Raw genomic sequence first — 16,413 nt, 5'->3', positions numbered from 1 at the left:
AGCATCACAGAGAACTTCTTCCAAAGAATAGACAGAGCTCTTTTTCCAAATGATAGAGCCATCTGGATTGCCCTGTATGCCTTCCAGGTTAGGGTTGCCAAAGATTACTATATTTATTGTGGAATTAACTACACTTCTTGCCCTCTTCTCCTGTGATAACATTTAATCTGAACTCTGGTGTAGAGGAGGAGGAAAAGGAGTTTGGATTTAAATCCCACCTATCCAAGAACTGGGATTCAGAAATGTGCTGCCTCTTCATTCATTATGGCTGGTAGCCATTGATGGACCTGTTCTGTATCAAGTCTCCCTTTTAAAGCCATCATTATATCCACTGGCACTGAATTCCACAATTTAATTATTTGTTCAATAAAGAAGCATTTCCTTGTGTCCTGCCTTGAATCTATCGCCCACCAAATTAATTGTGTGCCCCCAAGAGCTAGTTCAAGTGCCCTGCTCTTTGTCACAGACCCTACCCTAAGAAATTAGGAACCCTGCTTGGAAAATCCTGATGTGTCATACTAACAGACATAAGTTTAGATCACAACCCATAGTTCATTTTTGTTTTTTGACTGCAGGATCCAAAATAGACAAAAGATTTCCTTACCAAAATTCTGCTTATCTTTTTCTTTCGGTTCCCAGTTCCAACTATCCACATAAGCAGCTGACAGAACAGATCTTTTGCCTAATAAAAAGATCAATATACACATTTATGAATGAAATGTCATTTAGACAGGTTTCAGTTCATTGAAATGCACATTTTATTAGCCATCTTTTTTATACATTCCATTTTCTAAATTAAATATAATAAATAGCCAGTGTAAGCCACCACTCTACCAGGAATCATTAAATGGCACTGCCCTTCAGAATCCCCAACAAGGTCATTAGCTCCAGAGTGGTCTAATGACCACCACCACTATAAATGAGACTTTCATAAAACTTCCACTGAGCTCATAATTCACACAATATTGTGATTTTATTTTTATTATCAAGAGTACATGTTATCCTCCACTTGAAAAAAGGGGAAAATGGTAGTATATCCAATATTCATTAATCAGAGTAGCAGTATCTAAAATCCTGAAGCTGCTGCAGAAACAACTTGTCTGAATTAGGCCTTCCCACTTTGAAGTCAAGTTACCAATAATTCTGAACAGCAGCGTTTCTATAGATTACGTCAAAAACAACATTATCATAAGGCAGAACTGTAATGATCCCGCTGCATCTCAGAATGACTTTAAGTCTGCCTGAAAAGAAGTTGGACAGCATCCCACCCTACTTTGAGTACTATACCTAACAGTACAATCCTAAGCATAGTTATCTTTCTAAGGTGATTGATTCTGTTCAGGATTGCACTGCAAGGACTAGGAAAGTGGGACCAAAGACAGAACTTTGAGAACGACATGTAAACTATTAAAAAAGAAACATACATTTATTAAATCAACAGTAACACGCAGATACATAGAGGGAACAAATAATTCTTTCTCCATAGATAGGCAAAAATTTAACCTTATTCTTCTAGGAGTAATCCAGCCCTGTAAAACCACCATACTGCTTGAAGAGGGTCAAGATTCTACAGCATATTTTCTTCTGCTCCACTCAGTCACAAGAAATCCAAATCTGAATAACTGAATATTATACTAAACTATATGATTCCCTATATATTCTGCTTTAAGATAAGACTCAGATGTTGCAATCAAAAGCAAAAAATTGTAGGTTTTGTTATTTACATTAGCCTCAAGATGGGGAAGTTCTATGAAAAACTGTTACCCTCAGAGCCTCATTATTAGCCAAACATCTGAAAAAAACGATGAAGCAGTTAGCACAAAGAGAGGACAGAAACAGCAGAAAGCAACACAGTCAGTATTTTCATTAAATTTCTAAAGCTGCTGTTCTATAGTTACCTACCTGAGAATAAGTTCCATTGATTATAGCAGGCCTTGCTTCAGAGTATACATAAGAAGAATCGGTCTGTGTAGCACACAAGCAATGTAATATGGAACATTCCTAACTAAAGTTCAGCAAAGTCCTACACAGAGTAAAAACCAGTCCAGTAGGCAGCTCAAGTTTGTGTAAGGCTCAACTAAATTTTCAAAGGTTCTTACTCCCATGATCTGGTGATGATACTAATAATCTGGTACACCTCCCTCCAGGAAAGGTTAAAGAGAGTGCAGCTTTTCAAGTTAATAAAATAGGGACACAATAGAAATTTATACAATTATAAATGGTGCCGCAAAAGCAAATAGAGAAAACTTGATCCCTTCTACCCTAAGTTCTAGGAATACCCAATGAAAGGCAAAAAAAAAAAAAAATCAGGATAAGCAAAGTAAAGCACTCCTTGGATCAACAATTAGCTTGTCGAATCTACTTCCACAAGAGGTACCAACAGCCACTACATTAAAGGGTTTTCAAGGGAGATGTGATAAAAGCTTGGCACCCCTACCAGAAATGACGGCTAAATAAGGTATTCACATTGAGAGGAAGTATACCAGTGAACACCGACTACTGGGGGAAAAGAACGAATGGACGCTTCGGTGGCACTTAAGTGGATTCCGCACAGCACATTTATAACGAGTTAATCTATGTGCTGTGCGGAATCCACATTAGCTGCCTCAACGAAACTGGCTGAGGGAAACAGATCTTTGGATTGGTCTATCTAGCAGAGCAGAACAGCAACAGACCCAACATAGCCATTCCTGTGCAGCAACAACCAACAGGAACTGGAATCAAAGAATCATAGAGTTGGAAGAGACCCCAAGGACCATCAAGTCCAACCCCCTGCAATGCAGGAACACACAATTAAAGCACTCCCGACTACCGAACTGATGCTCGAAATAAAGGCAGAAAACAGACCCGCAACATCCACCCACCTGAAGAAGCCCAGACTTGCGTCGCAGTTCTGATCCGCAGAAACCCTCGTTGGAATACGCGCGCCGCCATTTCGGCGCGTACCAACCCGTTGACCCGGGGCGGGGGAGGAACGAGGGACCTCTGCCACCACAAGCTCCTCCTTCCCACCAGCAAATCTTAGCGCACAAACGAAGGCGGGGCCAGGGAGAAGTGCGGGAGGTTCCCCTCTGCCCTCTCTTGGTACGTTCTGGAGCCGAGATGGCTACGGCGGTTGTGGAAGGTTCCAATCGAATTCTGCGGGAGGCGGTTAAACGTTCTCTGTTCCGTGGGCAACTCGCTTGTTGCTGGAAATGCCCGCAAGGAGGTACGGAGCGGTCACTGGGGGAGGGGACGGGGACTTTTGCCCTGGCTCGTGCTACGGACTGTGCAGCGGAGAACTGCGTGTCCCATCATACATTGCTGCTTTCTGATATCCATGGTTTAGATTGAACAGAATGAAGCATCCTGGGGCTTGTAGTCCTGAAATTAAGGAATGGCTGCCCTTCTCCTGGGACTCTGTCAAGGGTTCTTTTCTGCACATTCGTAGCAACTTCTGCATAGATTCTTTTGCTTTTTAAACATGCAGCAACGAGAATGTTAAAAGGAGGAATGCAAAATTCAGTTATCTACAGTAAGCTAACATGAAATTTGTTTGTGTATAATGCGGTCAAGTCAAAGCTGGTTTATGGCCACCCCGTGAGATTTTCGAGGCAAGAGACGTTCAGAGGTGGTTTGCCATTGCTGCTTCCATGTCACGCCCCTGGTATTCCTTGGAGGTCCCCCATCCAAACATTTTTCCAGGGTCAAGGCTGAGACAGTGTGTAATTGGCCCAAGATCACCCAGTGCGGATTCGAACTTGAGTTCAACTCCCAACACCTTAACAGCTACACCACGCTGGCTCTCTAACATGGCATACCTAGCCTTAAAAGTGTAAATGAAATAAATGCAGCTACCTACACCCATTTTCAAGGCAACATTCCAGCAAAGTGTAAGATTTCAATGCAGAAGGTTTCAGCAAACTTCCTAAGAGATGACTCTTTTAAAATCTCAGAGATTTGTCATCTTAACATCTGTTGGAGAGCAAGTATAAATTTGTAATCATTATTTTTATTACTTTGTATTTTATTTGGAAGGGATACATGTTGGTGTGCTCCTGAAACCCAGATGATTGCCTTAAATTAGTTGCTTTGAAAAAAACCCTACTCCATTTTATCCTCACAACAGCCATGCGAAATAGTTTAGGCAGGTGGGAAAAAAGAAATAGTACAAGGTCATCCTGTGTACTTTGCAACATGTTGGGTTTGATCTGAGGTCTCCCCACCTCTAGTCAAACACTCTGCTGACTGGTTCTGGGAGAAACTTTTTTTGTGACCCATTTGAGCCACCAATCCTCTTGGTAACATTCAAGTTCATCACTTCTCTATGAGGAAAATGTATTTAATAATATCTTTCCTCAGGAAGCATGTAAGGACCTATGCTTACTTACCTAAGATTAAGCTGTAGAATTAAGAGGAACTTATTTCTGAGTATAATTCCAGATGCATACCCATGTGAGTCAATAGAAACAAAAATATAATTGCATCATAACTACTATCACAGGAGGTAATAAGTCATCAGATACTGGAACAGAGAGCAATTAAAGCCCAGAAAGTTAGGTCTTTGGACTGCCCTGATCACTTCATGCATTTGAGCTCTGACTTATGAAAGCTGAAATAAAATTTGTTAGCCTTCAAGGGAGCACTGGTGTGAACTTTCATGGGTCGGAGCCCTCTTTGCCAGATGTGTGAAGCTATTTCTTAAAGAAGTTGATATACCTTCCCTAAACAGATAAGATGAAATAAATGTGTGTGGGTTTGTTTGTTTTAAATAAACTGAATCTGAAAGGTCCAGTAGCGACAGAGTTAGTAGCATGTCTTACATTACTATGCAAGCCTGCTTCATGTCAGTGTGGATATTTATGAATAATGGAAGGTGAAACTTTACATAAATACTTTAGGTGGAACTAAGAGGTTGAACATAGCTTTTCATCTGGCTGTGATTAAACCTAGCAAAGTCTCATAGAGATCCAAAACAGACCCTTTATTGTCACTCTATTGTGACTATTGTGACTCTAAAGCTTTCTTGAGCCCATGGGCACCTTTGGAATTCTGACACAGTGTGGTGGGTGCAGCCTTCAAATGGCTCCTGCAGGAGGTACAGACAGCCACAAAATGGTTGCCACAGCTCATGTGCAGTCACAGTGAAGATCCTTGTACTTTGGTGGCAGCTGTTGCCAAAGCAAAGTTTTAAAAATCTGCACAGCAATCAGATGTCCAATGGTCAATCAGAAGGCTTTATGGGCAAAAGCCCCATGTGGCCCCACCCTGGTAGTTGCTACAGAAGTGGAGGCCTATGCTTTTGCAGGCCCTCTGATAAAATAACTTGTTGACCAAGACCTTATGGCAGCTACTTAGAGTCATTCTTAGAGTAAGAAGGAATATCTTATTTTGAGCTTATCAGTGTATAACAGGAGAATGTTTGACAACATGTTGGTCTAGGACAGTGGTTCTCAACCTTCCTTATGCCGCGACCCTTTATCACAGTTCCTCATGTTGTGGTGACCCCCAACCCTAACATTTATCCATTTTACAGATGGAGAACACTGATGCATAGAGTCTTAGGCGACCCCTGTGAAAGGGTTGTTCGACCCCCAAACGGGTCACAACCCCTAGGTTGAGAACCACTGGTCTAGGAACTGTATTATCTATACAAGTGAAAGGAATCTTCACAGCGCACACTTAGTGTAGTATCTAGAAATGTGGATATTTATACATTTGGTAACTGGAACTTCAGATTCCTTGATTCAGAGTCATATTTACATGAAATCCAAGGTTCAAAATTTAAATATATGATATGTTCTTTTTACTGTTGTTTTCTAGCAAAACGTTATCTGTTAACCAAAGACATTCTGAGGTTACATGAATTTCAGCAACAGAAGATGACACTTGGGTATCAACTATATGGCAAGAAAGGTATTCACTTCATGTCTTCCCTCTTCAACAATTCCCAAATTAGTTTTATGAAATCTGCTGCTCTAGTTATGAAATCCTAAGTTCCTCATAGGACATGGAATCCAGATCTCTTACCATTTTGGTCATCCTCTAGACCAGGGGTAGGGAACCTGCGGCTCTCCAGATGTTCAGGAACTACAATTCCCATCAGCCCCTACCAGCATGGCCAATTGGCCATGCTGACAGAGGCTGATGGGAATTGTAGTTCCTGAACATCTGGAGAGCCGCAGGTTCCCTACCACTGCTCTAGACCTGTTCCAGCTTGTCAATATCCTTCTTGAACTTATAATATCTTGTCAAAGGCTTTCACAGCCAAATTCAACTGGTCCTGGTGAGTTTTCTGGGCTGTGTGGCCTTGGTCTGGTGGATCTTGTTCCTAACGTTTCGCCTGCATCTGTGGCTGGCATCTTCAGAGGTGTATCACAGAGGGAAGTTACACAGTAACATCCACTGCTGGCTGTGCATTTTTGTAACAGACTTCCCTCTGTGATACACCTCTGAAGATGCCAGCCACAAATGCAGGCGAAACGTTAGGAACAAGATCCACCAGACCACGGCCACGCAGCCCGGAAAACCCACCACAACCAGTTACAATATTCTTCTTGATATTTAATTAGAAGTGATTTTGTCAGTGTAGAATATTGTTAAATTTGAAATTCTTGTAAGTTATTATGGTGCTATTTTTGTTGTTGGAAGCTGCCATGAACCCAGTTTTTGCCAAGGGAGTGTGGGGTGTAAGGGAAATGAATGAGTAGCAGAGTTGAAGGTAGAACATTGAAACAGCCGAAGTAAATGCTCTGCGATATTTAGGAAATTCTAAGGCTTAGGGGTAATTCACTGGAACAAAATTTTGACTTGTGATTTCCTACTTCTGATTAAGAATGGACCTGGGCTCTATCGACCTGAAGAGCTATATCCCAGATTCTTTTTTGATTGTTTATTTAGCTTCCAAGAATCCAAGATGGCATAGAGTTTGAGGAATAAACCCATAAGATTGTAATTTCTTCTCAACAGCTTCCGCCAAGCCTAAACGAATGTTACCTAAGAGAATTAAAGAAGATAATCCAATAGGATCCAAGTTTAACTTAAACCAAATGAACATTGTTTGGTACCAATTGTGTGCTTCTAGTGACCCTATTCCCAGATCCTTTCTGAGGAGGACTTTAGAAACACAGTGAGGGACACTAAATAAGGACTGGAAAAATTTAGATTGATTATGATGCTGTGGTGACTGGCTAAACTGTATCTTTCCAAACACTGATCATGACTCATTTATTTTCAGATACATATTTTAATACTATTGAAGAGAAGCTAACAACAAATAAACTGATTCTCAAAGATGAATTGAAAATGTTGCTGCATTTGTGCCAGACAAAAACTGATGTGGAAGTAGCCAAAAAGGTTATATATAGGTAAAATCCATCAGAACAATGTCATACTCTTTCGTTCATATGCTGGCTTTACTCTGAAGTATCTAGACCATGTGACAACTAGTAAATAACATCTGGACCTGTTAAGAGATCAGTCCTAATTATTTTACATTTCAAAGCTTTTGCTGTATGCGTAGGCATTGTGGGGAGGGGAGGGCCTGAGCTCTGAGCACCAGTGCCACAAGTCACGTCCGGGATGCGTTCCGCCACCCACCCGCCTCTCTCCCTCCTGGGACGAGATGAGGAATCTGGGCTGCTGCTGCTAGACCAAGGTTTGCCTCAGCCCGAGGGCAGACACAGCAGAGTGTCCTTGGGCAACTGGGCACATGCTGCCCCTTTGCAAAGCCCCCAGTGGGAAAGAGAGTCCCATGGGTGGCCTGGACAGAAGGTGCTGTGAGACTGGGAGCATCCGCCACAGCAACTCCACGCCACGGCCCTCCCTCTTCAGGCAGAAGCTGCAGGACACACAGCAGAGTTCAGCTTTCGAATCTGGTAGCAGCGACAAGGCCAGGGAGGGCAAGTTCCTTCTTGGGCCTTCACCTGGTCCTCAGTCTCTTGCCAGCCTGTAAATTCCTGGGCTAGAAAGAAAGTCAGCTGAGTTTCAAAGGGGTGGCTCCTTTAAATGTCAGTTTATTTTCCTCCGAGTGACACCAAGGAAAGTAAACTGAATTTTCAAGGAACCATCCCTTTAAAAGTCAGCTCACTTTCCTTCTAGATAAGAAGGGTGCACTCCTTCCCTGGCCATCCCCTTGGTTGCTGCTTTTCCATTCATCCCAGTCTGGGCTCTGTTACCACTGCTGGCTGTGCATTTTCTCTTGTGTCTCTTGACAGAGCCAGACCTTGGGCGATGGGAACAAGGGGACATTTGGCTTCACAGCCCTCCTGTGGATGTGGTGGGGGCAGGGGCTGTGGGATACAGGGAGGAAGCAACCCAAGGGCACTGTTGACTGTTTTAAGATGCTGCTTTTGTGAGTGAAGAAGGAAGTGACTCTTTGGACTCCCCCCTTACCCCATCACCTATCCTTGTGGGTTGGTAGGTAGAAACAGGATGTGGGTTTTCAGGACTGATGAAAACCTCAAACGTTTAGTTTGGGTGCCAGAAATGGGGGTTAGGGGGCGAGCGCAGCATCTCAAGTTGCTACCAGGGACTGACAGAGGAACTTTGTCCCTTCTCTCCCCTCCCCATCCACCTGTCCCTTTCCTGCATCTCTCTTCATCTTTCTCTCCTTTCTCTCTTTTCATCCTTTCTCTCCTTCTTTCTGTTTTCATCTTGCTCTCACCACCCCCAGAAAGCCCTCCATTGGGCTCTATGGACTTACATCACTCGAAAGGGTGGTGTAAGTCCAAGGCCAGGGCGCTGGAATTCTAGCAGGCAAAGTCTGGGTGGAAGTTTCCAGAACACCCCCCACTGGGTGGAAGCTTCCAGAGCACCCAGGCCCCAGCATATCTGGCCGTTTTGCTGGCGCATTTGCCCCTTGCATCAGCAGGTTGGGGACCCACACACCCTGGATTGGGCTTCCGAAGTTGAAATAAAATGATTTACTTTTGGTTTCCTATCTGGGCTTGGCATCTTGCCATGTCTTTGCTTGGAGATCTAAACAATTTTACCAGAAGGCTAAGTAAATTAAATTCCGTGTCACACAAAATCATGCAGGGGATCACATGGCCTAGGCAGGCCTTCCAAGACTGGACATTCTTAAGTCAGTGACAGACAGCAGGGCTAATTCTGGCAAATGACATCCAATGCTGTTCATATTTTGTGTTTCATTATATTTCCATGGTCGACCTCCCTGGTTCCTTCTGTACCATTGACCTGTGTCTCCTTATGTATGAAGTTTCCTATCTCTTGGAAGGTCTCACATCAGCATTTTTCCCTTTCATAGACTTCCTCATTTAAAAACAAATATCTTCTACTCAGGTACCATGCAGAAAACAAAAATGTGGCCTTTGGGGAGTTTAAATTTGGCCCTGTTTTTATGCGGTTGTGTTATCAACTGGACCTTGAAGAGCCTGCATTAGAACTAATCAAAGATCAGGTGAGAAGTTCAGAATTGTATTATATCACTTCATTTTATTTCAGAGGTACAGTCCACCGGAACCTTTCCTGGTGCAAATCTCCTTAAAATGAACTGTAGTTACACAAGTGCCAATTGTTTCGATAAACACGAAGGCTGCATAGAGATCTCAAACTGACATTTCAGAGCCTGGATTTTAGACCCATGTCAGTACTGCACCACAAAGGCACAATGTTTTAGTATGAATAGTTGCTTGGGTGTAGTTCTTGCTAATTGCTGTAGTGTTTTTCCCCAGCTAATTGTATTTATATTCTTCAGGTTCTGCATGGCTTCTTCTCAGACAGCACGTCATTCAATATTTTGATGGATCTTCTCTTTGTAAAAGGTCATTATGAATGTGAGTAACATATGCCCAAGAGCAATATACTATTATTCAGTGAAATTGCCTTAAATATACACATGATACAATGTTAAGCTATAATTAACATGCAAATAGTTTGATCTTTTAGTTTAGCAAGATACTTTGTAAATGCTGCTGGTTGCTAAAGAGCTGTAATGCATTCTGCTAATGTAATTGAAGATCTCTTTTTAAACACTTGCTGTTTCATCAAATGTGCATTCATGATTAAGCCTTTGTTTTAGTTAAAAAAACATTTATCTGGTAATTTCCCATCTTTGTGCAGCTGTTTTCTTTGAAAGCTTTGTAAGTGGTGCAGAAGTACATGCCATATTTCCTGAAAGCCACAGGGCTGATTTTTCTGTGACAGATCACCCTGAATTTAAGATTGTACTCCTGTGCAACTTGCCAGTTGTTGCAAATGATCATTATTTCTAGGTCAACCTTACAATTGCCCCAATTAGAAGTCAAGCTATATGATAAAATCTTGTACATAACGCTAATCCAAAGTATCTTTGACAGGTGCTCTGGACGTGCTGTTGGAAATGAAGAGGCAAGGTGTAAAATTCAATACAGAGACCTATCTGCTTGCAATTGCAACATGCTACAAACTGGTATTGTTGCTTTAAAAAAACATTGTTACATTGCTGCATGTGAAAAGAAACGTTAAGTTGCTACATGTAACAAACTTGTTTTTAAAATGTTGTCTTAGTACCCCAAAGTTGCTTTTTCACAATCCCCTTATATTACAGTGGTCTTAATGGCTTTGATGAATTAATTTTGCATTGCAACCAAATCAGTGAATTAAAGGTTCAAACAGTAATTGATGAAGTCAGGAGACTTTTAGATTAAAACTTTTTAAAAATGAACTGGCTTCAAGGCAAAGGCATTTGAGACATCTCCCTCCCCTCCCCTGAGGTTTTATTGTGCCACTGTGACATACCAACAGCCCTTTCTGGCTGACCTATTGGAAGATGGCCCACAAAGAAGGTGGAGGTGGGTCTGCAGAGAAGGCAGACAATACATTCATTCTGTCACGCCTGCTAATGACATCCCCAAGAAGCACAATGGAGAATACCAGCTGCCCTGCTGCCAGCTTCTTTTCAAAGAGCCTGGCAGAGAAGGCATCAGGGCCAACAGGCTGTGCTGTCATATATACAATTACGACATCATCAGTGAACATAATGAAGTATATTGGCTGTCCTTTGGGTCTTCTCTGCAATCTTCCTTAGTGAGTACTGGCACTTACTTTTTTAAACTAAAAAATACGGCCCTCCTCTGTTGCACCATCATCAATATTTGTATGAGATACATGCTATGCAATATGTGCATGAGATATGTCATCAATATTTGCATGAGATATGTGCTGGCCCATTCTATTTCACTACGGTTAATCGGATGTATCCATGTGAATGATCATAAGCTGGTGCTTTTAGCCTGTATAAGAAGTTATCTTTAAGAAGTATAAATTGATTAGTAAATTAAGCTTTCTTTTTACAGGCATACATATTGGTTTACAGTTGCAAACTTAAAGTACTCTGTTCTCCAGATCCAACTTTGAACAGGACATGCTCATTCATTAATATTCCATCTTTGAGGTCGCGGCATTTCATTGCCTGATTCCAACTTCCTGTTACAGTCTTTTAAAATTTAACAGAAAGTTTTTTTAAAAATTAAAAGTTGTATTTTCAAACAGTCATTTATAGTAGTCAACATGGTTGGGCTACATGGGTGCCCAGTTTCAATTGTATGGGTGTTCTAGTCATACCACTTTATTTGTTTTGGTGATATAAACAACAGTTTTGTAAGTTTCCCCTGTTCTAGGGACAGAGATGTCTGCCTTTGAGAGATTTCTAATATTCGTAGAAAGTGCTTGTGTATGATTTCCATCACTGGTGGCTTTAGTGTCTGTGGTTTCCATATACTGTCATTCTCCAACTTAGATGAGCAGATACAGCAAGTGACCTGATGTCCTGCCTTAAGTTTTTTTTGTAATTTGCATACTTTGAAGTATATGTATCTGTGTCTGTGTTTTGTCAGACAGTTTTCTTGACTGAGGAAAGGGTTCTTTTAAATGGATTTGAATAATCAAAGCAGGAAAGACAACATGCCACACTATACATAATAACAGTTTCTTATATCCCTTTAGTCACTAGGGGCTTCCTACAGTAACAACTGCTTCCAGGTCTCCAGAGAAGCCCCTTACTACTGCTTCCTCTTCTTCTTATACTTTATAGCCTCCTTAGGTACAATCTCCCAGTATGGGTTTCATCTGACAATTAATCTGAGACATGCCAACTTGGAAATAGTTTTTGCACCTGTCAGTCCCTTATTAGAAAGGCTGAAGTCTAGGAGGTGATCCTCTGGCCCATTTGATCGAACTTAGCTGCCAGTTTGCTCTAAGCCAAGATAAGGTTACCTGACAACACCATTTCACAATCCTCCTCAAGGGCTTATTCTGTGATGGCACTACATTATGTAAAATTTCAGATTTTTTAAGTCATGAAGTACATGAACAATTTCAATACCATTGCAAGTGTGTCTTTATAAGTACTATTATCACATGCGTACTAAAATCTTCTGTTCCACAGAACAGCTCAGAATCTTGCAAGATTTGTACTACGTTACTAGAAGACATGCAATTCAAAGGAGACCTAATGTCAAGAAGAGTGTGCTACTTTGCAGTAGCATTTGCTCTAAAACAGGTGCTGATGGAGGGAAACGTTGTCGTATTACCTGGGTTATTTGGGTCTGTACATAGAAATGCAGGACAGGTATTATTGTGACCTTTGCTCGCATTCCCAGAGGCTTTTAAAATATATTGAGGCCATACAAATGTTTACTGAAGCATCTCCATCTGAATTTTACCAGATAGATTTTGTTTTGCTGTGGTTGTGATTTCAGTCACATTTCAGAGGCTTAGCTACCCAATCATTTGAAAACTTGAAGAAAGATCATTAAGACAGAAGGTCATGGAGCAGAGTCAAGGATGTAGGCAAGGGGGGGTTCTCGGGTTCACCCCCCCCCATTCCATGTCCAAAGCTCTGCCTCCCGTTTGTGGTTTTTTGTATTTTTAAAGGGTTTTTGCAGTTTTTGGCCTGCAGGGGGCACAGTTTTTAGGCTAGCAGCACCAATATTTCAGGGATGTGTTGGGAGACTCTCCTGATTATGCCACCCAGGTTTAGTAAGGTTTGGTTCAGGGAGTCCAAAGTTATGGAATTAAAGGGATTCCCCCCACCCCGGTGACTATTTTAATAGGAGCTAATATAAGGTGGGCGTAGCTACCGCAGCGAGGGTCCTGCTTTTCGTTGGACCCCCTGAACCAAATGTGTTTTGGTGATTATTTCTGTTTTCTTCTTCTTCCTAGAATGATGTCAGAAAAGCCCATTCCTTTTTTTCTAGTATCATGAATACAGAAAGCAGAATATGCGCTAATCTAAAAGTAAGTCTATTGGATTTTTTATACTCATGTAGAAAATGGAAAGTCAGTAATTGAAAAACTATTCTCCTCTGTCCTGAACAATTTTACAATATGCAAAGTCTGATTTTATTCCGTACTAATTTGAAAAAAAAGTCACTGTCTGCTTTTATCATTACATTTGCTGAAATGTGTCGTGCAGACAGACACTGCAGTGTTCTGCAGACAGCTGCACTGAAAATGTGTAAACGGCTACCCCTTTATACCGTAAATAATTTGACACAGTGACTGTACGCCTTCGTAATATTCTCCTGGGATTTTGTAGGTGTCCGGAAGACAAAGATTAACCGGTGGGTGTGTAGCGGGCGGCAGGGTGTTCTCAAACATTCAGTGCACAAAGGATTCCATAGAAACGGAATTGTCAGACATAGAGTGACTGACAAGTCACAATCCATCTTCTGTTAGAAAATTCAGTTCAGACAGATTCTGGAGAGAGGATGATTCAAGAAGAGTGGAAAACTGGAAAATTTAGAGGAAAGATGCCTCTTGAGATAGACCAGCAAGAGAGGGACAGAAAGGCTAAACACATAGCAGTCAAAGCAAGAGGCAATGTAAGAAATAACTGCGGAATAGAACTTTGAAGTATGAAATGGAGAGCATCAAGGCTTGGATAATGAGCAAATGGCATGCGAAATGGAGAAGAAAGAGGGGGTAAGGAAAAACAAAGTAGCTGTGAGCTGTGGATATCAACGTCAGTACCAGAATGTTGTATGTTGTTAGTAGGGAGAGAGGCAGGGGAGTAAGCAGGCTGCAGTCTCAAGCTGGCTGCTTGAACTTGGGACAGAACCTCTTTCCCTGCGTTTGCAGAATAGGTTTCTGCATGCCAGGTGTGCTACTTCTGACTCTGTTGTGGAGGGCAATTTGTTCCCCAAGTTGTCCATGTCCCATAAATGTAGACTTTTTAAATGGAGCACTACATGTTGAATGCAGGGTAGTGATTCCTGGTTAAATATCCAGCCCCAGTTATTCACTTCTTTGGTTTCTATCTCTTCCGACCTGTTTTATTATGTGAAATTTTATACAGGATCATCCATGGCTGTTAAGATTTTCAATACGTGCTTTTTTCTCTCCACTTGAGTGTTGGATCTGCAAGATGAGAAAACACTTTCCTTTTCACACAGTCCAATTAAAACATGATTGTTGGTGGTGCTTTTGTTTGAAGGTTCTGCTTCAGGCTAAATCCAGAGACACAGAAGGCCTTGTGCAGACACTGGAACGAGCTTCAGACAGTGCTTCTGATTTTGTGAAAAGACCAGAGTTCTGCATGGAGGTGGTAAGTGACACTGCTATAGTGAAAGCTAGGTGAGGAAAGTAATTGGTCACTGTTGTGGTAAACTGCTTATTTCTCATCCACTAAGTTCTAACTAATCCAATAGGCAGGAAAGGTATACCAATGCACTTCCTGGTCACATACTGTTCGTAAAACCTCCACATCACATGGCCGTTGAGCAGGAAGATCCTGTGGATCACCATCTGCAAGGCTACAGTTCAAAGGAAACTACCGTATATACTCATGTATAAGTCGAATTTTTCAGCACATTTTTAATGCTGAAAAAGCTCCCCTCGACTTATATGCGGGTCATTAAAAAAAATTGTGTGTTTTTACTTTTAACGTCAGCTTGGAGGGGATGCAGTTTTTTATGCTAAGCGGCTTTTTAAAGGCTAGGTACCTATCAGAAGAATATCCTGATTTTGGCTTCAATTTGCCCCCATTCCCCATTGTTTTCGTGGGAGCTATTAATAGATGGAACTTTACCCTTTTGAGGATCCATAGCTTCCGGTTATCTGATTCAAAATTCACCAAAATGGCTGGTATCATCAGGAGAGTCTCTTTGTGATACCAGCCAATAAAGGTTTAATTGAAGTTTGAGAATCAGAGGGATCCAAAGTTACTTCGATTTCCAAAGGGGATTCCCCATCCCCCATTTGTTTACCGTGGAAGCTAATACGTAGATTTTCCAATTCGGATAATATATCTTAAGTCTAAGTTAGGTTGTTGGACGCCTGGATGATAGTGAGTAGAATCCGGGTTTTAAGAATTTTAACTCTTGTGTTTTAGCTTGGTTGCTGGTTGAGCTAAGGTTTTTGCCGCTTCAAGGTGTCTGTTTAGTACCATGTTGCATTTCTTATTGTTGACCCTTTTTTCCACCTGGAACTGGTTACCTGTTTTTCTTTGAAATAAATAGTCAAAAGCAATTTAAGCGCTACTGTTACCAATGTAATTTTGCTGGCATCCTTTTATTTCGAAATTTACCGGCAGCTGCTGCATTTCCCACCCTCGACTTATACGTGAGTCAATAAGTTTTCCCAGTTTTTTTTTGATGAGTAAAATTAGAGTTGCCTCGAAACATCATCCGTTGTTCGACTCACCTACGAGTATATCACAGTGGCAGTTTTCCCGGGAGGGTGTTTTGGTTTGGAGTTTCATAAATGGGCCAGAGGATGCCAAGCAAGGCATGGGAGGGAATTTCTTCCCCACACTTTCATGATCTAGTTCAGCACTGTTCGTGACATATAGAAGATGATGGCTCAGTTTATAATGGTTGATCTGCTTGCCATAATCTTCTTGCAGCTGACTACAGCCAGGGAGAAGCTGGAGGGAAACCCAGCTCTTCGTGTCTACTTTGAAAAAATCTTGGCCAAGCTGCAAGCCTCAGGACAGGTAATTTCCCTGACTCTGGATGATTTGCTGTGCCAGACTCCAACCACAAAGAGGCGCTACACACATCTGTTGAAACAAAGACAAACGAGCCAGCGGACATTCAAGCCACTACACTCTGCTTTGTTGGCTGAGTAGAAGCATGTCTGGATGCCACTTTTCCCTGCTAGGATTTGTACCCAATAAAATGTCTCTGTTATGTATAAAAGTGATCTTCAAGCTGCTTTCCTGAATGTATTCTGGTGCTCCTTCCAAATAGAACATACCAAAAAAAACCCCATACAAGTAAATTGAATTAACTAGATACATCCAAAGCAGGCATATGAGAAACGTTGAACTCTAGCATAAGGTAACATTTTCCCAGCCATACTTCAATTTTGGGCAATTCCAACTAGTGTGTATAAGCTTGACTGCAGATGTGCTGTTGGTCTTGGAAGCTATTTCTCTATCCTCCTTGTCTTTTGCTTACCCAAGGAAAAGAGATAAGATTCTATCTACTC

At 41.6% G+C, this 16,413-nt stretch overlaps 2 protein-coding genes across 2 annotated transcripts in view; one reads left to right on the top strand and one right to left on the bottom strand.

Annotated features, from left to right (window-relative positions):
• MRPS27 (mitochondrial ribosomal protein S27) overlaps positions 1–2,997 on the bottom strand; it is a 62,182-nt gene extending 59,185 nt beyond the window's left edge. Inside the window, exons 1-2 of the mRNA XM_048503426.1 lie at positions 2,865–2,997; positions 605–682 (exon numbers count right to left, since the gene is read on the bottom strand). Of these exons, the coding sequence (XP_048359383.1) occupies positions 605–682; positions 2,865–2,934 (148 nt within the window). The 5' untranslated portion in view covers positions 2,935–2,997. The remainder of the gene's footprint in view (positions 1–604; positions 683–2,864) is intronic.
• Positions 2,998–3,074: 77 nt separating this feature from the next.
• On the top strand, positions 3,075–16,121 carry PTCD2 (pentatricopeptide repeat domain 2). Its single transcript, XM_048503427.1, has 10 exons — positions 3,075–3,208; positions 5,803–5,895; positions 7,217–7,346; positions 9,283–9,400; positions 9,698–9,776; positions 10,299–10,390; positions 12,368–12,481; positions 13,144–13,218; positions 14,417–14,527; positions 15,827–16,121. The coding sequence occupies exons 1-10, from the start codon at positions 3,103–3,105 to the stop codon at positions 16,049–16,051; spliced, it is 1,143 nt and encodes a 380-aa protein (XP_048359384.1). The 5' UTR covers positions 3,075–3,102; the 3' UTR covers positions 16,052–16,121.
• The last annotated feature ends 292 nt before the right edge of the window (positions 16,122–16,413 follow it).

Source organism: Sphaerodactylus townsendi, linkage group LG07 (assembly GCF_021028975.2).
Source record: "Sphaerodactylus townsendi isolate TG3544 linkage group LG07, MPM_Stown_v2.3, whole genome shotgun sequence".
In the NCBI taxonomy this organism is placed as follows: domain Eukaryota; kingdom Metazoa; phylum Chordata; class Lepidosauria; order Squamata; family Sphaerodactylidae; genus Sphaerodactylus; species Sphaerodactylus townsendi.
The sequence above is the reverse complement of the archived record's forward strand: the minus strand, read 5'-3'. Positions and strand labels throughout refer to the sequence as shown.

Excerpts from the sequence above, each read along its gene's own strand:
- PTCD2 (XM_048503427.1), top strand. The coding sequence starts at position 3,103 with ATGGCTACGGCGGTTGTGGAAGGTTCCAATCGAATTCTGCGGGAGGCG. Across the intron at positions 10,391-12,367 it reads TTGCAACATGCTACAAACTG|AACAGCTCAGAATCTTGCAA; the intron begins GTATTGTTGCTT and ends TCTGTTCCACAG. Across the intron at positions 12,482-13,143 it reads TAGCATTTGCTCTAAAACAG|AATGATGTCAGAAAAGCCCA; the intron begins GTGCTGATGGAG and ends TCTTCTTCCTAG.